This window comes from Sus scrofa, chromosome 9, assembly GCF_000003025.6.
Source record: "Sus scrofa isolate TJ Tabasco breed Duroc chromosome 9, Sscrofa11.1, whole genome shotgun sequence".
NCBI lineage: Eukaryota > Metazoa > Chordata > Mammalia > Artiodactyla > Suidae > Sus > Sus scrofa.
Genome location: NC_010451.4, coordinates 126,025,916 through 126,050,146, shown reverse-complemented (window position 1 = coordinate 126,050,146; position 24,231 = coordinate 126,025,916). Strand labels below are relative to the sequence as shown.

The 24,231-nt window shown below is 41.7% G+C and overlaps 1 protein-coding gene across 1 annotated transcript in view; it reads left to right on the top strand.

Moving 5' to 3' along the window:
* FAM129A (protein Niban-like) overlaps nucleotides 1-24,231 on the top strand; it is a 165,087-nt gene that overhangs the window by 122,433 nt on the left and 18,423 nt on the right. The window contains exons 6-8 of the mRNA NM_001243219.1: nucleotides 14,551-14,666; nucleotides 19,551-19,655; nucleotides 19,957-20,119. Coding sequence (NP_001230148.1) covers nucleotides 14,551-14,666; nucleotides 19,551-19,655; nucleotides 19,957-20,119 — 384 coding nt within the window. The remainder of the gene's footprint in view (nucleotides 1-14,550; nucleotides 14,667-19,550; nucleotides 19,656-19,956; nucleotides 20,120-24,231) is intronic.

Below are 24,231 nucleotides of genomic sequence, written 5' to 3'. Positions count from 1 at the left end.
CATCATAATTATTATTTTAGAGACTACATAATATTCCATTCAGTAATCCTATCATGTTTTGCTTAAACTTGTTCTTAGTCAAGTTATTAAACAAGATGCTCCTTGGACGTTACTGAAAATCATTGTTAGTGCTTCGAGTTTGCATGATAAAATATATACTTATGCTAAGTGTAAAGCCACATTCAGTGGATCCCTTAGTGGGACAGTATATGCTGCTGTGGAGTCACAGACCTTCAACCACCCCAACAGCAAGATGCTTTCCTAGTATCTTTTGGCTGAAAACAGTTTTGAAAATTTGGTACATATTGTGGTCTCAGCTAACCCGAAGTTGAAAAGAACTCTGTTGGCAGCACTGTCCCTTCTTGTAATAGGTCAGGAATGTGGACAGTGTTTTTATTGGTACATGACTGTAGAAGTTCCTATTTTTCATAAAAATGATCTAGCCCTTAAGAACTTGAGGACTAAATTGTATGCTGCCCATCAAACCTAAGGAGTAGGCCGTGGATTAGCCAGGCTTACCTTCCTAATCAGGGCAGGTAATGGGTTCCAGGAGTCTGTGGCTGCCATCCCTACCTAGTTCCTAGGAAAGGAATGGAGCATGGGTCGCCTTCATTTTTTCAATATTACAAAATGTTACAAATAAGGAACTGAGATGTTTTATCCTAGTTAAAAGTAGTCACAACTTCTGTTGTAGTTAGAAGTTTGAAGTAAATTTCGGTCATTTTTGATATGGAGTCTGCATGGATGTAGAACTTTTCTCCTGCCTATTATTTTAACTCTCATTTGATGACCCATAAAATGAGTTACATATTCATCTGACCTTGGACAATGACTTAAACTTCTTTGGTTTTCACTTTTTTCCACTTTTCTACCTGCAAATGATTACATCCGGCTTACCCATCTCATGAGATTGTTGTGAGAATCAAATGAGACGTAAACTGTAAAATCATCTGACAAGTGCAAGGTGGATGCTATTATTAATCACTGGTGATGATTAATGATGGTGATGAATGAAAATCCCCAGAAAGCATCATCAGACAGCACCACACTCTGTGAGTGTGTCAGGTTAGGATATAGTAAAGTGATGCTAGTTAACACCAGTGATTTGTACCCTGATGTAAACCTGGTCAGGTTACTCTGCTCTCTGCCTTGTAGAAATCATGCTTCCACAAATGTGTTCAGAACTCACAATATTAAGATCATCTATAGAATCAGCCAGGAAGAATTTTCCTAATATTTTTGTGTGCTGTGCTGACCAATTAGACTAAGACCCATGTGGGAGTTCCCGTCGTGGCACAGTGGTTAACAAATCCGACTAGGAACCATGAGGTTGCAGGTTCGGTCCCTGCCCTTGCTCAGTGGGTTAACGATCCGGCATTGCCGTGAGCTGTGGTGTAGGTTGCAGACGCAGCTTGGATCCTGCGTTGAGGTGGCTCTGGCGTAGGCCAGTGGCTACAGCTCCGATTCAACCCCTAGCCTGGGAACCTCCATGTGCCGCGGGAGCGGCCCAAAGAAATAGCAAAAAGACAGAAAAAAAACAAAAACAAAAACAAAAAACAACATGTGCAAATAGTTTTTTGCAGGAAAAATAGAAAAGTGGCATCAAAAATGAAAGACAAGTCTGTGGCTAGAGGAGCATTTTTCCTGTGCATCTGAACACTCAGGCTTGCTTTAAATAGTGTCCAGATTGTGTGTTAAGTTTTTGCCTGCAGGGAGTAAGCTGCACAACTCCCCACAATGTCAGTGGGAGACACACGACCCAGTTTTCACCGTCTGAGCTGAAATATTACCCGAGTGTGTGCACTGCCACAATGGCCTGTAAACATTACATAGTGAACTCTTTCTAAAATTCACATTTTCAGGAAGAAACTAGATAGTTTTCTTTTGTTTTACTTAGGTTCTTGGGTATAATTATTTTTCCTCCCTGAGGCATTTCAGCATCATCTCCACAAATAGTTACTGGAGGATTGGAAGGCAGTTCTGCACTCACTGTCTTAGAAACAAATCTCACTGACATCAAGCCACGTATGTTTATCCTGGCAGATTGGAAATGATTGATTGTATCACTGTTCTCTTAGCCTGACTCTGCCCAGGGATCTTAGACACATGGGGGGATGGACAAACACTTTCAGGCCCATGGAGGCATACTCAGTGAACCTAGCTTTAGGGCACAGAATATCTTCTGGATATTTGGAAAGGAACTACTCCTTCCTTCCTTATCAGGAGTTCAATAACACCATTCTTACCTTTGCAGAAGATGAAAGCATAGGTCATTTTAATTTTTTTAAGACTTGGAAAAAATTAAAATAGAGAAATTAAGATCGTAGATGTTAAAGAAAAGAAGGATGTCACAGAAGTGAATACCAATAATCATAATAATAAGAAAAATAAACCCAAACAAACAAAAACACAGGAAATGAGGTTCTCTGGGGATTGCATCTGAGGATTTATGTCCAGACAATGATGACTGCTCCTGAAGTGAAGGGGGTTCTGTTCTATGGGTTGAGTTCAAGTTGTATGAGGTGCCCAAAGTGGCTCCTTATTCACATACCTTTGATAATGCTTCAGCACTATTTTTTTTTTTTTTTTTTTTTGGTTATGCCTGTGGATTGTAGAAGTTCGAAGGCTGGGGATCAAACCCCAGCCACAGCAGTAACTCTAGCCGCTGCAGTGGCAATACCGAGTCTTTAACTGCTTGGCCACCAGGGAACTCCCATAGTACTATGTTTATACATCACTTTGAGTAAGTGGAAGGGTTCATTTGTGTTAAATGTGTGAGCAGTTGACAGAGGGAATATTTCTTAACCTAATAATGAGGAAATGCTGCCATCAAGACCCTAAGCATTCAAGAGCCAGAGACTTCTACTGTATCTGCTTCTCTATGTAAATTTTTTCCCTCAAAATTTGGTCTGTAAACCACCTGCAAAAGAATCACCTGCAGAGCTTGTTTAAATGCAGATTCCTAAGCCCAATCAAAGACCTGCTGAATAGGAATCTCTGGGGCAAGGCCAAGAGTCTTATTTTCAATAGGCACTTTAGGTGATTCTGATGTTTGAGAATCACTCCCCTAATGCTGAGTGAGGGAGTGGTTCTCAAAGGGTGCCTTGGACTCGAAGCATCAGCATCACCTGGGAGCTTGTTAGAAATGCTAATTCATGAACCCTAGTCCAGACCTGCTGAATCAGAAATCCTAGACTGGGGCCCAGCAATCTGTTTAGCAAGACTTCTCATGGGATTCTGATGCTCACCAAGTCTGAGAAGCACTGGGGTGAGCCCATCTATGCCCTTCAGTAGCTTTTTACAACAGCAGGGAAGGGGCTAATTCAGAGAATCTAATTCATTTGCAATGCTTGGGTTTTGTTTGTAATCAAGAAATCTCAGTTTAGAAAGAACATTATAAAGAGATGTAATTCCGCCTTCTCTCTAGTATTTGAATCCCTCCCTTCCTCTTTTACCTTTCTGCCTTCTTTCCTTTCCTCCTCCCTTCCTTCATTTCTTTTCCCTCTTTTTCTTTCTTATGTGCCAGGCACTGGACTGGGGATTAAGGATGCAATGATGAATGCAAAAAGCAGTCCCCTGTCGTCTTAGAGCTTACAGACTGGGAGAAAGGCATATTCAAGCGATTATGCTGACAACTGTTAAATTGGAATTGTTCTAAGTGCAGTGGTGAGGAGGTACACAATGTCATGATAATGTAAAATAGAGAGATTTAAGCAATTCTGTACACCTTCTGCAAGGTAACTCAGTCCTGATGGAGCACTGCTTCTTCGAGAGGGACTTTTGACTTCCTACTGGAACCTACTTCACTCTAAGATAGATCTAAATGTTAGAAATGCGTTCCCTGTGTTGAGTCAAGGTCTGCCACACTCTGCTTTGGACCATGCTCCTCTGACTCCAGTATCTGACCCTGCATGGAATAAATCCTGTCCTCTTTTGCACTGTAGATCTTCACACAGATGAAGACTTCTTTCCTCTAGATTCTTTATTTCTAAAGCTATGAGGTTCCTCAGTTACTTGGCCTTATTCAGAGGTACTCCACCTTTTTGTCTTCATTTTTTTAAATTTTTGTAAAATATTCTGCATGAGCTGGAAATGTGTGATGATAAGCTTAGAGGAGTTCCATTTACAACTGCTCTTACCCGTGGTATATTCCCTGTTCTTGTGGTCCAACCTCACGTGCTTTTTTTTTTTTTTTTTTTTTTGTCTTTCTCTGACTTTAAAAACATTTTTTATTATAGTATGTCAATTTCTGCCGTAGAGCAAAGTGACCTAGTTATACATATATATACATTCTTTTTCTCACATCATCCTCCATCGTGTTCCATCACAAGTGGTTACATATAATAATGTGCTATAACAGCAGGGTCTCATTGCTTATCCACTCAAAATGGGATAATTTGTATCTACTAACCTCAAACTCCCAGTACATCCTCCTCCCTCCCCCCCTCTCTCTTGGCAATCACAAGTCTCTTCTCCATGTCCATGAGTATCTTTTCTGTAGATAGGTTCATTTGTGCCATATATTAGATTCCAGATATAAGTGATATCATATGGTATATGTCTTTCTCTTTCTGACTTACTTCACTTAGTATAAGAGTCTCCAGTTCCATCCATGTTACTGCAAATGGCATTATTTTGTTCTTTTTTGCTGCTAAGTAGTATTCCACTGTGTATATGTACCACATCTTCTTAATCCAGTCATCTGTTGATGGACATTTAGGTTGTTTCCATGTCTTGACTATTGTGAATTGTGCTGCAATGAACATACGGGTGCATGTATCTTTTTCAATAGAAGTTTTCTCCAGATATACAATCAGGAGTGGGATTGCTGGATCATATAGCAGTTCTATATTTAGTTTTCTGAGGTACCTCCATACTGTTTTCCATAGTGATTATACCAGTTTACATTCCCACCAACAGTGAAGGAGGGTTCCCTTTTCTCCACATCCTCTCTAGCATTTGTTGTTTGTGGACTTACTTACGATGGCCATTCTGACCAGTGTAAAGTGGTACCTCATTGTAGTTTTGATTTGCATTTCTCTAATAATTAGTGATTTGAGCATTTTTTCATGTGCCTGTTGGCCATCTGTATGTATTCTTTGGGAAAAATGTCTATTCAGGTCTTCTCCCATTTTTCTTTTTTTTTTTTTTTTAATTTTCATTTATTTATTTGGCCGAGCTTTTTTTGGTATGTGCAAGTTCCCAGGCCAGGGATTGAACCCATGCCACCGCAGTGATCCAAGCCACAGCAGTGACAATACCGGACTCTTAACCCACTGCGCCACCAGGGAACTGCTTCTCCCATTTTTCAATTGCGTTTTTTGTTTTTTTGCTGTTGAGCTGTATGAGTTGTTTATATATTTTGGAGATTAAGCCCTTATCAGTTGCATCACTTGAAACTAATTTCTCCCATTCCATAGGTTGTCTTTTTTATTTTTTATGGTTTCCTTTGCTGTGCAAAAGCCTGTCAGCTTGATCAGGTCCAATTGGTTTATTTTTGTTTTTATTTCTATTGCTTTGGGAGACGGACTTAAGAAAACATTTGTGAGGTTGATGTCAGAGAATGTTTTGCCTATATTGTCTTCCAGGAGTTTTAAGGTGTCATGTCTTATGTTTAAGTCTTTAAGACATTTTGAGTTTATTTTTGTGCATGATGTAAAGGTGTGTTCTCGTTTCATTGACTGACATCCAGTTTTCCCAGCACCACTTGCTGAAGAGATTGTTTTTTTCCCATTTTATATTCTTGCCTCCTTTGTCGAGGATTAATTGACCATTGGTGTCTGGGTTTATTTCTGGGTCCTCTGTTCTATTCCATTGGTCTGTGTGTACCACTACCACACTGTTTTGATTACTGTAGCTTTGTAATATTGTCTTAAGTCTGGGAGAGTTATGCCTCCTCCTTCCCACCCCCCAACCCCCCAGGATTGCTTTGGAAATTCTGGGTCTTTTATGGTTCCATATAAATTTTTGGATTGTTTGTTCTAGTTCTGTGAAAAATATTGTGGGTAATTTAATAGGGATGGTATAGAATCTGTAGATTGCTTTGGATAGTATGGCCATTTTAACAATATTAATTCTTCCAGCCCAGGAGCATGGAATATCTTTCCATTTCTTTGAATCCTCTTTAATTTCCTTGAAAAATATTTTCTAGTTCTCAGCATACATGTCTTTCACCTCCTTGGTCAGGTTTATTCTAGATATTTAATTTTTTGGGGGGTGTGATTTTAAAAGGTATTGTATTTTTATATTCCTTTTCTAATATTTCATTGCTAGTATACAGAAATGCAACCAATTTCTGAATGTTAATCTTATATCACCTTCTTTGTGTACAACTGTATTACACCACTGAGCTCATAGTTAAATGAAACCCTGAGGTTATCCCTATCTCTCTATCTCTCTATCTCTCTATCTATCTATCTATCTAACAATCTATCTAATCTATCCTTCTATCTGTTTGTCTGTCTGTCTATGTATTACCTTTTTCCAAGTTATTGAAAATATTTTCCTCTAGGATGTCAGTAACATCAGCCCTTTAACCAGCACTCACCATTTAGGTTAACTATTTGACTATGTTTATTTGGATTATCAACTAATCTGAATTTCTTCCTTGTGTCAATCAAAATCACACAAGATTATAATATTTGCCTTGCTAAAATCTAGATAGTGGATGTCTCCAAAGCCAATGGTAGCTATTTTACTAATCTACTGTGACTATCTAAAAGAAATGAGGTTAGTTTGTCTGGTTAGTTTGTCTTCACTTTTTTAGTAACCACCACTTCCTTTTCTGTTGACAGTCTTTTTTTTTTTTTTTTTTTTTGTCTTTTTTTTTTTTTTTATCTTTTTACCTTTTCTAGGGCCACACCCATGGCACACAGAAGCTCCCAGGCTAGGGGTCTAATTGGAGCTGTTGCTGCCGGTCTACGACACAGCCAGCCACAGCAATGCAGGATCCTAGCCGCATCTACGACCTACACCACAGCTCATGGCAACGCCGGATCCTTAACTCACCAAGCAAGGCCAGGGATCGAACCCACAACCTCATGGTTCCTAATCAGATTCATTAACCACTGAGCCACGATGGGAACTCCCTTTTTTTTTTTTAAACTTTTATTATATTTTGAAGTGTCTACCAGGGGAGGGGAAAAAGTCCTAGCAAAGTCATTGCAGAAAGTCCTTGTGTTCTATTGCGTAGCTTTTTAAAAAAAAAGTTTCTGGAGGTATAGTTGATTTACAATATCATGTTAGTGTCAGTATACAGCAAAGTGATTCAGTCATGTATATACATATACCCATTCTTTTTCATATTGTTTTCCCATACAGGGGTCACTCTGCCATGGGGATAAAATAGCTGTTTCACAAACAGTTTTATTTAGAAAACAAACAAAAAAAAATCAAAAAAATAATAAACTTCATTTTAACCTTGAAAAAAAAATTTTACATGCTTTGAAGTGATGGGGTTCTCTGTGCTATACAGTAGGTCATAGTTGGTTATCTATTTTATTTATAGTAGTGTGTGTATGTTAATTCCAAACTCCTAATTTATTCCTCCCCTCATGTTTCCCCTTTGGTAACTGTGAGTTTGATTTTGAAACCTGTGAGTCTGTTTCGTGAATAAGTTCATTCATACCATTGTTTAAATTAGATTCCATTTACAAGTAATATTACATACTATGGAATATTAGCCATAAAAAAGAATGAAATAATACCATTTGCAGCAACATGGATGGACCTAGAGATTATCATACTAAGTCAAATAAATCAAAGACAAATGTATGATATCGCTTATATGTAAACAGCCTTTTAATATTTATTGACAAGTCAAGAATTCATTAGATGCATTGATTTTAGATGTCTGAGGCACATAGTTTTTCTCTGTGGTTAAATTATATCAAAACAATAGAAACACCTTTCCTGCGTCTATTTAAGAAGTCTTTTATATCCTTAGAGTAAGTTCTTTTATCTTTTTTTTTTTTTTTTTTTGGTCTTTTTGTCCTTTTAGAGCTGCACCTGTGGCATATGGAAGTTCCCAGGCTAGGGGTCGAATTGGAGCTGTAGCTGCCAGCCTACACCAAAGCCACAGCAATGCGGGATACGAGCCGCATCTGCAACCTACACCACAGCTCACGGCAATGCCAGATCCTTAACCCACTGAGCAAGGCCGGGGATTGAACCGATAACCTTAGGGTTCTTAGTTGGATTCATTGCTGCTGCGCCTTGATGGGAATTCCTATCTTTGTATTTTCATCTGGAGCAACACCGTTACAATTCACCCTTGGGTCTCTGGATCTCCAGGAGGAGAGTGTTCTTTCTTGGCTTATTCCTCTTCTTTTCCTGGTAGGTCTTTGCTCACTAACACAGATATGACTTGGTCAGCGAATGAATTATTTTACTCTGGGAGTTTACAAAATACAATTTAGGCACATCTAAGTAATCCTTGGGTTAGTACTCATAAAAGTTATTATTTACAGTTTGGCAATAAAGATTTGCTTAAGTTGGTCATGAATATGTTTTTTGATAACAATAAAAACTGTTATTATTATTTTATTAGAACAAACATCATTCACTTTTAGTTCCAATGAGAGGTTTTCTCTTGTATTTAATAATTCGTGTCACATTTTGTCTGGCCCTCAATCCGCTGACTAATTAAATGAGTGGCTTGGATTAAATGATCCCTATAGTATAGTCGATTATATGATTCTAAACTTTGAGAAGGAAATGAAATTTTTTTTTGTCCTTTTTTTTTTTTTTTAGGGCCACACACATGGCATATGAAAGTTCCCAGGCTAGGGACTGAATCGGAGCTACAGCTGCTGGCCTGCACGACAGCCACAACTCACAGCAACACCAGATCCTTAACCCAGTGAGTGAGGTTAGGGATCGAACCTACATCCTCATGGATACTAGTTGGGTTTGCTACTACTGAGCCATGATGGGAACTCACATGGAAATGAAATTTTAAAAAATTTTAAAGCCAAGCCACAATATACACTCACACACACACACACACACACACACACACACACACACATGCACATGCACACATGTGCATGTAAAATGGTTGAAATCTGAAAAGGTGGCTAGATTGCATCAATGTCAATTTTCTGCTTGTGATATTGTACTATAGTTTTTGCAAGATATCCCCATTAGGGAAAAATGGATGAGGATATATTAGATATCTCTGTATTATTTCTTATAAAAACATGAATCTATAATTATCTCGAAATAGAAAATTAAAAAATAAAACTATAGAGTGTGATAACATGACATTGGAAGCAAATAGGCTTTGCTTGACCACAAATTGGCTTAAACAGATTAGTTAGCCTTTCTTGAAAGTCAGTTTCTTTGTCAGCCTTAAAGTGGGAATATGAATTCCTACCTAATGGGATTATCAGAAAGATTGTACAAGATAATGTGTGTAAATATCCCTAGTAGTTCATGTTCCATGATAGTATTCAATAAATCTTGGTTACTTTTCCCATTGCTGCTTCTCTGCTCTGGAAAAGAAACTAGGACAAGCAGCCTTGCTGCAGCTCTGCTAGAAAAGATGACAGATGACCTGAAGCCGAAGATGGTTTAGAAGTATACCTTAGTGAGATGAACCTCATAGCAGTGTAGTGAGTAATGCTGTTATATAACTTTCACAAGTCACCAGGCAGATCAGCTAACACAGCTTGGCACAGTTTGCTGATAAAATAAAATAACAAGGCAGCTTCCCAACCCATCCCGAGTCAGGGAATCCTAACACAGCAGCCGAAGTCCAAATCCAGAATGACTACATAGGCCTTGGAGCTTTGGCGTTTCAGTTGACTCAGACATGCAGTACATCTATGTAAGTGGAAAAAAACAAAAGCACTTTCTCTCTGGCTGGCCCCCTGAATAACTGCCCCCGAGGGGCCTGGAGAAGCTTTCTTTCCCTTGCAAAAATCCTTAATCATGTCCCCCACATATGAGTTTTCCATGCAGCTGCACAGATGAGAACTAGGGAGAGACTGAGGAAAACAGACACGTCTTGGTGCTGAAGTTGTGATTGTTGAGTGAATGGCCAAGATGTGTCTCCCACACGTCTCCTAAAATGTCTAGAGTTTCCCAGGGCTCTGTCCTCACCCTTGATCTGATGAATGTTTTTGTCAGTGAGTTGGACAGAAACACCGAAGGCAAGCCCACCAAATTTTTGAATGATATCAGCATAAAAAGAGAGTCTGGGGACAGAACTACAATTTTTTTAATGATTTTGGCATGCTCCAGGGCACTAAACTGCTCACAGTAAGTTGTAATTTAATAGGGGTGATGTTGAAGCCTGCACGTCAAAATCAAAAGCAGAGTATAGGTTAGGAAAGGCTTAGATTGACAAGGGTTTTATATGAAAAAGATGTAGAGATTTTATTAGACTATAGGAAAGGCAACAGAATGAGCCAACAGAATGATGTGGCTGCATTTAAAAAAAAAAAAAAAGAGGTTAGGGACCAGAAAAAGGTAAGTGATCTTTCTACTTCATGTAAATTGCACTAGTTAGACAATACTCCTTGTGTGGTATTCAGTCTAAGTCCAAATTTAAGAAAGATATTGACAGATTTGAGTCGGTCACCAAGGGAAGGAAGGAAAAAGGTGGGCCAAGTTTTAAAAATCCAAAAACTGTATTGTCAAAGAATGATTGCAGGAAAATAAGGATACTCAGCTATCTTTTAGTTACCATACAGAAAAAGGGTGAACTTGTCTATTTTGCTCTGAAAGGCAGAAGCAGGACTAATGAGAGTCCATGGAGATAGATTTTGGCTCAGCAGAAGGAAAATTTTTCAAATAATTGCAACAGTTTGGTGACGAAAAAGACTACTTCATTAGATCGTGAGCATCTTTTCACTGGAAACATTTAAGCTAAGGCCAGAGGAGTGTCAGTCTGGGATTCTGAAGACTCCCAGCATTAAACAAGAGCATTGGGTGGGTGACCTTTGAGGTCACTTCTAATTCCCATAGTCTATGATTTAAGTAAGCATGAATGCCAAGGCTGCTTATGACCACTTTTTCAACTCTTGGCTCTGATTCTGACCAGCTGTGTGACCTTCAGCTAAGCAATTAACCATTTCTTCTTCCAGTTTCCTCATCCATCAAACAAAGGAGCTGGATTTAACGATGCCTGAGTTCTCCCCAGTCCACATGCCTCCTTGAGCATCCTTGTAACTATAGCGTGTTGGAAGCGTAGAGTTCGAGCTGATGCCTACCATGTGTTTCTAAGTTATCTTGCAGGGAGAAGGCTTAAAGACCAAAAACCATTGTTGATTCTGGGGGCCACGGAACTAACCTGATTTCTTGTTGGCAGGAGAATGGGTGATTGAGGTCCTGGAATTTGTTCCCATGGGATCTGTGGCAGGAAGCTGGTTAAAGAACTGATGATCTTGTTTCTCTCAAACACCTGTACATTCTGGCTGAGTTCAGCAGTGCCCTTACAAATGGCTTAGAAGAGATGAAGTTCACGTGACCATTGCAATGTAGTTCTGTCTTTTACAAAGCAAACCATTGTTCTTTATTTCCTTAATGCTCTGGCAGTTGCTGTTGAGCTTTGTTTATGACCATGAGAACCAGTATCCACAAAGCAACTTATTATTTGGCAGATATTGTTCTAAAAGTTTTATACAAATTAATTTAATTACTTTATAAGCTGAAAAAAATCTAATGATGAATCAGTGATTAGAGCCTTTTTACCCTACGGTAAAGGAGTAGTTAACGTTCAGTTTAAGTCTGTCTTAATGGTAGAATCCAGAATGCAAATTTGTGCCCTTATTCTTTTAAATTTCATTGCTGATGTTCAGTGTTTGTAATTTCCTTTATGGTCCATTTGATGACTAATACTTTTCTTCTCTGTCTGTATTGAAGTGCTTCATCTTGCACCATTACTACATGCTAGCTTTTCTAGTTCTTTTTTGACTTCTCTCTGACTCCCCCACATCATTCCCCCCAAATCCCATGTCTTCAGTTATTTTTTTTTAAAGATCTTTGAAAAAGCAACCATCAGTGGGAATGTCATCCTTTCTATATGTATAGATATAGATGGTATGGACAGAATTTCAGATGCCTCCTCCAGCTCCTGAGGCCAGCTAGGGAAGAAATAAGTAAATTTATGCTTCTTGTCAGGATGTGAAGAACTTAAAACCTCATTCCCAGGCTTGCGGGTCTGGCAATACTCACAACTAAGTACCACATTTTCTTCCATCGCTCTGTTTCCTTAGGTTGGAAATGAAAACAGCTGTTAAAAATAAGAGCACATGAGTCAGTTTTGAATCTTAATGTAGTAATTACAGTTTCCATCTCAGCTGGTCTAGTTCCTCCCAGTACACTGAGCCCCATATCACAGCCCCTTTGTTGTCAATTTTATACCAAGACATTAATTTGTGTTTTCCAAACCTCTGAGATTAAACACTGCATCAGTTGCCAAACCAGAAAAAAAATAACAAGGAAGAAAATACTTCGATTTAAAAATCTGATCCTTGGGACATGCCCTTTTTCTGATTTAGATTTTAACCACATCGTTATGTTAATATGAGAAACGTCAGTGACCCTTCCATGTCTTTGAAGGGGGAGGTTCTAACCTTCACACTATCCTCACTGTGAAGAATTTTGCTTGAGTCTTTATAGAGGCTATGTCTTGAGTTGTAGTTTGTCTTTCCCAAGTTCCTGAGACTTACGACCTAGCCAGTTTCAAAAGAGTTATCGACAGTCTATTAATGGTCACCTTTTGAAACAGATTGATCCTCTTTTAATGCTGCTCAGTCCCTGAATCAACCATGAAGTCCTTTTCTGAGCAATCCCACTGGCTAAAGCTCTGAAGTTTCCCCCAGAGAATCCGCTGCCTTCAGCTGACCAAGCAAATATTGCCCTCTTGGTGCAGGTTACATGCTTTATTGGAACAAGAACTTTGTGTCCTGCTGAGGGAGAAGTAGGAGGCAGGAGACTTGACCTTTTCAGTCCCTTCACTTTGTCCACTTTATTTCCCCTAAGATTTGATTTCTTTATTGTTAGATTAGATTATTTCTAAATTCACTGCCCTGCTAAGATTTCTATAATTTGCTTATCATGGCATCCTCCAAGAGCCTCCAAGAGTTGAAAATTCTCTTGTTCAGTTTGGGATGCTCTGACAAAAATATCATAGTCTTGGAAGTCCAAGACCAAGGCAGTGGCGGATACAGTGTCTGGTGAGAAGGGGTTTGTGGGGGCAGAGAAAGAGCGGGAGGAGGAGAAGAAGAAAGAGGGAGAGGACAGAGAGACCTTTTCTTATAAAGGCTCTAATTCCAACATTAGGGTTCTAACTTCATCACCTAACTACCTCCCAAAACCTCCATCTCCAAATATCACATTGGGGATTAGGGTTTCAATATATGAATTTTAGGAGACACAAACATTTAGTTCATGGCAGAAATGAATGTATTTGAGTGCCTGGTGTGCTTTGTCGATTTCTGGGAAGGCCATTCAGCTCATTTAAAACCCTACCATTAGATATCCATTCTCTGTGGTAGGGTACTACCTCTCAGATATAACACCTTTTAAAATCCAATATGTTGGGAGTTCCCGTTGTGGTGCAGCGGAAACGAATCTCACTAGTATCCATGAGGATGCAGGTGCAATTCCTGGCCTTGCTCAGCAGGTCGGTGATCCGGTGTTGCTGTGAGCTGTGGTGTAGGTTGCAGGTACGGCTTGGATCTGGCATTGCTGTGGCTGTGGTGCAGGCTGGCAGCTGTAGCTCCGATTCGACCCCTAGCCTGGGAACGTCCATATGTCGTGATTCAGCCCTTAAAAGCAAAAATAAATAAATAAATAAATAAATATCCAATATGTCTGGAGAGGCAAACCCAAAGCTAGTATAGTTAGTTCTTAGGAGCCGGCTCTGGAGTCAGTTCATATCCTTACTAGCTGTACGACCTTAGGCAATTAATTCATTTTTCTGGGCTTTCGGTCTCCTCATATATAAACTGGGGATGATAAAAATACCTCAGTGGTTTTCGTGAAGTTTCAATGAAATATGTATTATGCTTAAAAGAACACTATCTTGCTATATAAGTATTAGCAATTAACATTCTCCATTTGCATAAATCAGCATATTACATCCATATCTTGTTGACAGAAAGTTGACATCAGCTCCCAAAGCAGTCGGAGTCTTGTTAGGGAAACTGGGAGGGCGTCCCTGGCATACATGAGGCACTTTGAGGAATGATCTGCCTTGGTGGGGTGTTACAGTGGGTGTCATAAAGCCACTAGGTGCCTGGATGCCTGAGGGAAGCATTTACAAGAGAGATAAAGGGGGATAGATTTGCTTCTGGTCCTAACCAGGGTATTCAATAGCTGATAGAATTGATCAGCTGGTAGAGTGAGCAAATAATGTGACTATGCACCTGCAAATGTACTTCGAATTCAGTACTGGCTTAACGTTTCTGTGTCTCATAATTCTATCCCTGGCAATATTCAGGCGATGCTAGGTCTCTGAACCACAACACTGGAAGGACCATGGAAAAGTGTAAAAGAAAGTGTGTTTCTTTGCTAAATGCCCTTGCCTCTTTCTTTTAGATTACACGAAGCAGATGACGTTTGAAGCCCAAGCCTTTTTAGAAGCTGTGCAGTTCTTCCGACAAGAGAAAGGACACTATGGCTCATGGGAGATGACCACTGGGGATGAAATCCAGGTAACGTCGGCTCAGAATTTTGGATCCTGTTCTCTCTCTGGGTGTTAAGAGGTCAGAATCACAATAAACAGTCAAACAAATAAACAAAAAGTTACAAGAATGGAAGATGGAGTTCGAAAGGCCATTCCTCTCATTGTCTAGAAGCATTTGGTCAGCAAGCTATTGAGCACCTTCTCGAAAGACCTCCAAATTAGGCACTAAATAGGGCAGCCTAGACCACTGCGATTGCAATGGAAGAGTTACCATTTCCAGTGTTTTTCTGGAAAAAGCATTATCCTCGCAATCAACTGACTTCATACTTCCAGATTACAAGCAAATGGGAGCAGTGTGGCATAGTGCAGAGTGTGTGGTGGGGCATTAGGTCATTCTGTCAGGGTATTTAACCTCTTTTAGTCTCAGGTTACTCTTCTGGGGGGAAAAAAAACATGGAAATATAATGTTTGCCCTGCAGGGTTGTGAGCATTAAAAGAGATGTTGTTGGAAAAGTAAAGTATTTGGCACAGAGCTATCTTTATCTATGGGATGATGCATGAATGAAGTGATTAAAGGAAACAAACTTTAGATGCATTGGGTAGTTTTCTATGTTTCATTTACCTTTTCTAGTGTAATATCCCCTGCGATCCAATATAGTTTCTCATGACCTTGATTAAATGTCAGTCATGGGCTATGTGTCTGGGTTGGCTTGTTCCGGGCACATTGTTACACATCTCCAAGGAAACTATATTTCATAATGTGACCCCACTCACCTTGAGGACACCAATCACATGGCTGATTCAACCAGGAACAGGAGGCTGAGTATGGGCCTTATTTAATTATAGGCACATAGGGTCCAAGAATGCTATACTCTAATTTCCCTTCGTAGCTTAGAATGCCTCTTTAGGGAGTTAGTGAAACTTATTAGGGAACAATATTTGGAAGATTCCAGTTAGTGTCTTGCCTTTATAGGGTCATTGAACATCTAAAGCCAAAAACATTTTCTCATGTAATGGGCTATTCTTTATTGTTTTAACATATGACTCAGAATACTCTCCCTCCACCCCTCTTCCTTTTCCCTCTCCACTCCCCCACTGCCCGCCCCCGACCTTCTTCTTCTTTTGGTGGATTCTAAATTCATTTATTTCCCATCCTGAGACTTACTCAAGACCTTCAACCAATTCTTGGTTTCTGATATGTGGAAGAAGCACAGTCATTTACAAACCTGAGAGGATTAAGGGCTAACCATACTTATGCCAAAAAATAAAAAATGAAAGCTAGGGGAGGCTGAACCATTTGCCACTGATTGGCCTTTCATATAAACAAACGTATTTAATAGACATGCCAATATTAAAATGCCTTCGTGTAATACTTTTTATGTTCAAATCCTAACTCCGTCTGTTCATTTTATCAGTCTCTTAGGATGGGTAGACCAGTTATAATTTCCATTTTGCAAGTGAGAAAACTGAGGGAGGAATATAGCGATTGAATGACTGGCCCAGTTTTTTTCATTCAAAAATTATTTATTGAGCCACTTTATACCAGGCACTATGCTGGGTGCTAGAAATCCAGAGGTGGGCAAGGCAGAGTGTCCCTGCCCTGTGCAGCTGATTGTTTCAGAGTCACATGCTAAGTGGATAAATGACAAAGGAAACAATGGCGTCTGACTCCTGGTCCAGTGAAAGATCAGTATCAACGGTGAGACTATACCAAGTTAAACAGTCAGTTAGCTCCTTGAGTTTGGCTCGGCTACGTGCTTAATTTCTTCTCTCATTTGAAATCTCACATGAGCCCACATTCCTTCATGATGCCATGGAAAGCAAGTACGTAATAAGTCCTTTCTGGGAGTTGAGGACTGAGTTTGTTTTCTTCTGTTGACTTTCTGCTCTTTACTTTGGGCTGGTAGGTGTACATTGCTACAAGGTGCAAGAGAACGAAATGCCTCCTCCGTCATCACAGTGAGGCAGGACATACCTAGAGACACCCAGAGAACAAGGCAGCCTGAGAAGTGTGTGTGTGGGCACCTGTGTGCGTCTGTATTTACGTGGACATCATTCAGCAGCGCACAAAGCAGTCATAGGCAGGTGCTAATTTTTCAGTATGAAAAACATATCCAAAGGGAAAAACAAAGCAAAAACCAGAGGAGAAATCAGTATAAGCTGGGGTTTTCAGGTGACCGACCCCATAAGAACTTTTGCTCCCCTGAGAATCCGAGTGTCTTTGTCAAAATCACGGGCTCATAAAACGTGAGCCCTGGAAGAGCATTATTTTAGGGTTATTTGTTCAGCACCCTCCAAGCTCGAGAAAGAACATTCGGAGCCGTTGGCTCGAGTCACAAGGCCAGTATGTGACAGAAGTGCATTTTGAACCATGTCAGATGATCCTTGGAGAAGCTGGTGAGAGGAAATGACTTTTAAGACTTCCCTGTTTGGGGCCCGGCTGAGGCTCCGCTTCACCGTAACTGCTTACACATGGGCTGAAGCAGCCCCTGTCCTAAGACTCAGAAAAAAAGAGGTCAAGGCCCCAAAGAAGCTACCAAGTAGTTAAAGGAAAAGGCATGGCATGACCGAGTTTGAGAATATGACATCTTTTGTTTAAAGCACTGAGGTTATTTGCATTTTTTTCATGCCTGCTTAGACCTTAGTCATAACATTATCCGAACCCCCTCTATCCTAGGGGACGGTATTTAGACAATTTTCAGGTTTGTTACATTATTATCTTCTTCGTAATGACTCACACGGCAAGTATGGCACGTCCTCCTGGCGATGGTTATTTTAGGCAAGCGTCCAGGCAAAGCAAATATCTTCGAGTGACTTGTCTGACCGACTATTAGGGTGAAAATATGTGTACACCAGTCAAAGCATCAGTACATTTTCTGCTTGTCAATAAAAATGTACCAAATGAAGTCATGAGGGGAAAACATTTTGTACAATGTAAATATAAGTTTTGCCATATATTTGTTATTTGCCTTTCGGATCGAGAGAGGAGCTCATCATTCCCACAGGTCAGGGTGGTTTCAAGACTGGAAAACTACCCACAGTTTTTAGGCCTTGTCCATATGTTCCAGAGTTACCTTTTGTCTAATGACCTTGAATGTGACCCTTTTAAATGGATTCTTTTGTCCGTGGCCTCTCAGTAACACAAAGGGCAGGAAGCCCATGGCCTGGGCAGACAAGGGGCCAGCCTCAGGAAGGAGGGCAGGCTTTCTGGGCCTCGCCCCTTCCTCATCCCCTCAGCATCCGGAAGGCCACACGTGGGGTGTCCTTTAGAGAATGACCCTGGGTTTGCCGGTTTTGATCAGCCTAATGGCATGTTTGGCTTCTTATATGTGTGATGGAATTTTAAAATCTCCCAGTGAAATCCCAGCAGTTAAATGTACATACACCCCCTCTTTTAAAGCACAAGAGATTGTTTCAGGTCCCTTATGGGAAAACTCAGTGACTTCTGTTCTGAGGAGGAAAGACTGGCGAACCCCTTCATAAAGTATGATTTTTTTTTTAAGATTGGATTAGCTCTTCTCTCGGCCAGCCCCAGGGCTTTGAACTCATGGAAGGCTGAGCAAGGTAGGGGACCCCAGAGGGTCCTGGGTTGGGGAAGAACAGCTCAAGGGCAGGGTGGGGAGCCCTGAGTTTTACAGGAAGATGAGCTGTTGGAATGAGACAGGGTTTGGCTTCAGTATCCAGGAGCTCTGGCTGCCCCGGGCTTTTCCCTAATCACCCACCTCCCTCACCACCCACTCCCCCCCTCCTTTTTTTTTCCAGACATAGTTTCTTTTTCAATCCCCTAAGCTATAAAATAGAACCAAATTTCTTGGAACATTGTATGGGAAAGACTAAAACAAAACTGTAAGCCCACCCAAATGGGACAGTCTCTTTCTTTGGACTGTATAACACTTTTCATCTTTCAACCCCCTTTCATGCTCCTGCTCAGATTCAAACCCATCTGTGCAAGAGGGTAAATTTGGACAATTCTTATGATTCTTGAGTTTAATACTTTTCAACTAAGATAATATTTTCCATTGAGTTTAAATTCAGGCTTCAGTTGCCTTATGCCCTTAGCTCACTCTCCCCGTTGCCACTGTTGCGTCACTCTTGGGCAGATGTGTTCCAAACAAGAATTTACTCCACTGGGCAAAATGGGGTTCAGGAATTATTAATTATATACCTGACTCTAAGAAGATGGGAGTGGGATTCCTGGTGCAGAAAGAACACAGAGCATGAAGACACTTAGATCCTGATAAATCTCGAGGGGGCACAATGGTCTCAGAGGACACAGACAAGGACTCAAGCCATCAAAACCAAGCCTGGACCCCTTCACCATTTTGCTAAGGAGGCCCTTCCCCGTAACTGAAGCTTCCCTTCTTATCCTAGATGCATTAGATTCTAATAGTTTGAACCGTAGACGTTTGAATTTGAGGAACTTGTCCTTTCCAGTGGAAAAATGTAAGCAGACATGACTGTTCCTTGCAGATGTTTCAGGACGTTTTTACCTTCCAAGGTTATCGTCCTTGAGATTTCTGTGGCCTCAGACCCAGAGTTAAACTATTCACCTAACAGATTTTATGTAGCCCAGGACAATCTTTTTTTTCTTTTCTTTTCTTTTCTTTTTTACCTTTTAAGGCTGCACCTGCGGCATACGGAAGTTCCCACCCAGGCTAGGAGTTGAGTCGGACCTGCAGCTGCCGGTCTGTACCACAGTTTATGGCAACGCCATATCCTTAACCTCCAGGAATCAACCCTGCACGGACACTATGTAAGGTTCTTAACCACCTGAGCCACAACAGGAACTCCAGCCCAGGACAATCTTAAGTTTAGGACAGGGACGGGCAGTCACGACACCTTCAGTTGGCCCGATGCTTAGATTTCGGCATCCCCAACTAAACTAGCTCTGGGGCTCTCTTCCTCTTGACAGATCCTGAGTAACCTGGTGATGGAGGAGCTCCTGCCAACCCTTCAGACAGACCTCCTGCCTAAAATGAGGGGGAAGAAGAACGACAGGAAGCGGGCCTGGTTCGGTGTAAGCCGTGATTTTGCTTTGCAGCTGTGCTGCTCGAAATGAACATTCTCTCCCCCCTCCTCTTAGGGTATTATTTTTTAAAGGACGTAATTCCTTCCCTGGCTGGAGAACTGCCCAGTCTGCTCAGTCTCACTTACATGAGGACGAATCCAAACAGACTCAAACCCTGAAAGAAAAATTAGAATGTGTGTGTGCGGTTTTATGTCGTGGTCGTCTGCCGTGTACCCTCCCTCTTCCACCTGACTCGGTCAGGCGCTGGCACATGACAGAGCCCCGGTTTATGGGTTGTTCTCTGCCGCAGCTCCTCGAAGAGGCCTACAACCTGGTCCAGCATCAAGTTTCAGAAGGATTAAGTGCCTTGAAGGAGGAATGCCGGGCCCTGACCAAGGACCTGGAAGGAACCATCCGTTCAGACATGGATCAGATTGTGACCTCAAAGAACTTTTTAATCGGAAAGATCAAAGGTCAGTGGTGATGATCCGTCTGCTCCTTCAAACTAGATCAGCTGTGCGTGGAAGGCGCCACCACAGCGTTAGTGTTTATGGTGTCAGAGGAGGATTAAACAGAGGGACGTGGCAGGAGGTGACAGCACTTGTAACAGGAACGTGCTGAAGGTGCTGGTCAGAGCCCGGGCCTCCCCATGGAAACTTGCGAGGACACAGGGTCGCCTTGTGGTTGTGCCTGTGTCCCCTGACCCTGCCTGCACCTCTGCCCTCGTAGCACTTCTGACCCCAAGTTGTAATGGCTCTGCCCCTGCCCGCCCCTTGCTGTAAGCTCTCTCAGGGCAGGGTGGTGCTGCCCTGGTTCACTCAGGTGTTCCCCGTGTCTGGTACCATGCCTGGTATAGGCAGCCTCACAGTGAATATTTGAACTGGTGAATAAATGGATTTTCCTTTAATGAGAAAAAAAAAAAACATTAGCTTTAGATTTGATAAATCTGTATCCTACAGATTTTCGACTAACAGTGGGGTTATGTGCCAATAAGCCCACTGGAAGTTGAAAATGCGTTTCATACACCTAACCTACCAAATCGCATAGCCTAGCTTCACCACCTTAAACGTGCCCAGACCACTTACATGAGCCCTCTGTTGGGCAAAGTCATCTAACACAAAGTCTAGCTTAAAGTGCCGAATATTTCATACAACTTAGTGGATATAAGACTGAAGGTGAAAAACAGAAGGGTTATCACTCGTGATCTGGTGGCTGCCTGGGAGCTGCTGCGGCTCCTGCTGCTGCCCAGCATCATGGGAAAGCATCTTACCGTGTCTCATTAGCCCCAGGAGAGATCAAAACTCAACACTGAAGTATGGTTTCTCCTGAATAAGGATTGCTTTCACACCATCGTAAACTTGAAACATCATCAGTCGAGCCATTGTAAGTCGGGGACTGTCTGTAGTCTCAGTTCTAAAATTAGCTGGTCACGTGTACTCAGGGAGGTGCCTCGATGTCTGTGCACTGCAGGGTCCTCCTCTGAAATCAAAGGGGCCCATGAGGTTGCAGTCCGCAAACGGTGGCGCTTGGGCCAAAGCTGCCCTGCCACCCGTTTTTGTCAATAACGTTTTATTGGAACACAGCTGTGCCCATTCATTTATCTATTGTCCGTGGCTGCTTTCATGCCGCAAGGGCACAGGTGAGTCCTTTGGGTGGCAAAGCCGAAAGTGTTCCCTCTCTGACCCTTAACAGAAAAAAGTTTGCCTGTTGCCTCACAAGTGGCCTTATCTGGCTTCTGAAGAATTTTACAGGATAAAACTCTTTGCTTGTGCATTTCCACAATCCCAAAAGCACACCACCCTGAGAATCATTTCAGAGGGGAAGCCTGCCGGCTCATCTGTGGTTGTTTATCACCAATTGTCTTATATAGTCGATTTTCAAATTATTCACTCACTCATGCATTTAAAAAAAAAAAAAAGTTCAATAAGTGCTTTCTGAGCAAGTGATGTGGCTCTAGCAGAGAACACGGAAGACCTAGTTGCTGTGCTCAAGAGACGGAACCTAATGGGATTTCCTGCTTGGATTATCCTCTGCACTGCGGGCCCTGTACACACTGCAGCCCAGCTCCCTTCAGGCTCTTCTAAAAGGTCCTCCTGTTAGAGGCATAATTAGAGCAAAGGGGTGTGTGTGTGTGTGTGTGTGTGTTATTTATCTGTTCACATGATGCCTTCTAAGTCCAGATATAAATTAACTTCAGAGTGTTTTCTGTTTCCTATTATCCGGGTCTCATATTTCTTTATTAGACAACTGATCTAGAGTTATCGGTATGTTGAAAAATTTGAGTTGTCTGTATGTTGAAGTATTTTATACAGCTTAAAACTGCCAACACCTGGGAGTCCTATCGTGACACAGCAGAAATAAATCCGACTAGGAACCATGAGGTTGCAGTTCAATCCCTGGCCTCGCTCAGTGGGTTCTGGATTTGGCATTGCCATGAGCTGTGGTCCCAGACATGGCTCAGATCCGGCGTTGCTGTGGCTCTGGCGTAGGCCGGCAGCAACAGCTCCAATTCGACCCCTAGCCTGTGAACCTCCATATGCCATGGGTGCGGCCCTAGGAAAAGGACAAAAGACCAAAAAAAAAAAAAAAAAAAAAAAAGCCAACACCCAATTCCTATGCCCAATGAAATACGTTTCTGTGATCTGAAGCTGAGCTGAGCCTAACAGTGGCCATGCTCGTGGCCTGAATTAAACCATTCTCTTTCTCTCTGGCCTAAATCTCTGTGGCTCCAGTATATTCCACATAAGATGGAGGAGTATTCTGCCCTGGACTAGTTTTTGTTTCCTAAAGGAAGCCTTGAACGGAAGTCATGGTCAAGTCTTTTTAAAAGAATATCTGAAACACATTTTAACCGGGCCTCTGGTTCGTCCCCTTTAAAATAAAGCATGCACCTGTGCCCATCAGGCTGCCCTGATACAGGGCTTTGGATTTTGAAAATTTATGGGAGTGTGAAAGCAGTAATCGCTCTGTTTCCTCCCATATAACTCTTGAGAGTGAAGCAACTGGCTTACATTCTGTCCCTCATATACCGATGCATTCAATAAACATTTATTCTGCTCCTGCCGAATACAAAGGGTATGAGGAGTCCAAGAAGAAAACATAATTTTACAAGCAGATTTAGCTAAAAGGCATGTCACAAATACTGACAGAAGGAAAACTATGATAAGTGCCACAAGGGAGGCTAGAACAGAGAGCCCGGTGGTTCCAAAGCAGGAACCATTTCAACTTCAAAAAACTGTGTGAGTCCCTCACAATAAGAGTACTGTTGTAGTGTCACTTGGTTGGAAAGAATGATAATGACAAGGACAGTGAGATCTAATAGCTACGGAGCACTTCCGGAGGGTCACACGTGGCTTTGAACGAAGGCAACGCATTTAATCCTCACCATAACCCTCAGAGTAACAACCCTTGTGATCTCTGCTTTACAGACGAGAAAACCTAGGGAGAGATTAAGTACCTTGCCTGAGATTCCAAGGCTAGAATGGGGCAGCCCCAACCCAGCATTTTCTCTCTTAATCACTCCGCTCAGCTGCATTAGTGCATGGCTCCTGAATTAATGTGTCACAACCCATGATTAATCACAGCAGCATCTCTGCATCCTTGAAAAAGAGCAGCGCCTACCTGTGTGGGATGTAAAATTTATTCCATCATTAAGGAAACGGGGCCAGACCATAGGTCAAGAAGCTGTGTGGTGGTTAGGCTGCCCTGAGTGGGTGAAATTTGAACTTGGCCTTGAAGAGGTAAGTAGGATATTTACAAGTCAAGAGGGAGGAAGGCAGGCACAGGTGAAAGGAGCACTAAATAAAGGCACAAAGAGGGGGCTGGAGCGTGTGGTGGTGCACAGGCACAGGGTGCGGGGGTGGTGGATCAGCAAGAAAGAAGCATCATCTCCCAGACGGCTCCCCGTGCCTGTCTCGGAGCCTCCACCCCGCAGGGGACATGGGCTGGCTGCTAAATCTCTACCGTGTGTTACCCAATGTTCGTGATTATTCTGAAATTTCAATTAGATGCTTTTCAAATAGTTCTTTTCGAAGAGTTGCTGTATTAATAATTCATTTATCCTCCTGGCAAACAATTTGGCATTTGGGTATCAACTAAATTATTTTTAGGAGTCACAGATTGTTTCGTATTTGAATCATGCAACAGAAAAGGGTTTTCTACCTAGTCATTCTATGACCTGGTTAATATTTTATATCCCAAATCTTTATGCATTATTCATAATATCAATAGTACTGATCATCTTAGATTCTCCGAGTAAGTTCGATCCTCTGTGACCCTGAGAAATATTTCCGCAAATCGAAATAAGAATGCGGCCATTTGTCTCACTGTAAGCAAATGATTTGCCAATAGAAATTAAGAAATACACTCGAATTCTATTTAGGGATCTGAAAATTAGGGTGTGACATGGCCGAATCAGCTAGCATCGCGAGGCCCCCCCTTTCCCCATCTGTGAAAGCAGGGACTGGACACGCAGATGAGTTGGTACTTCCCTTCTCAGCTCTGTGGTTCCCTGACAAGGCTAGGCGACTTACCAGGTGCCCCAGGGCTAGCCTTCCGGCCACAGAGCCAGCTCAAGCCTCTTCCA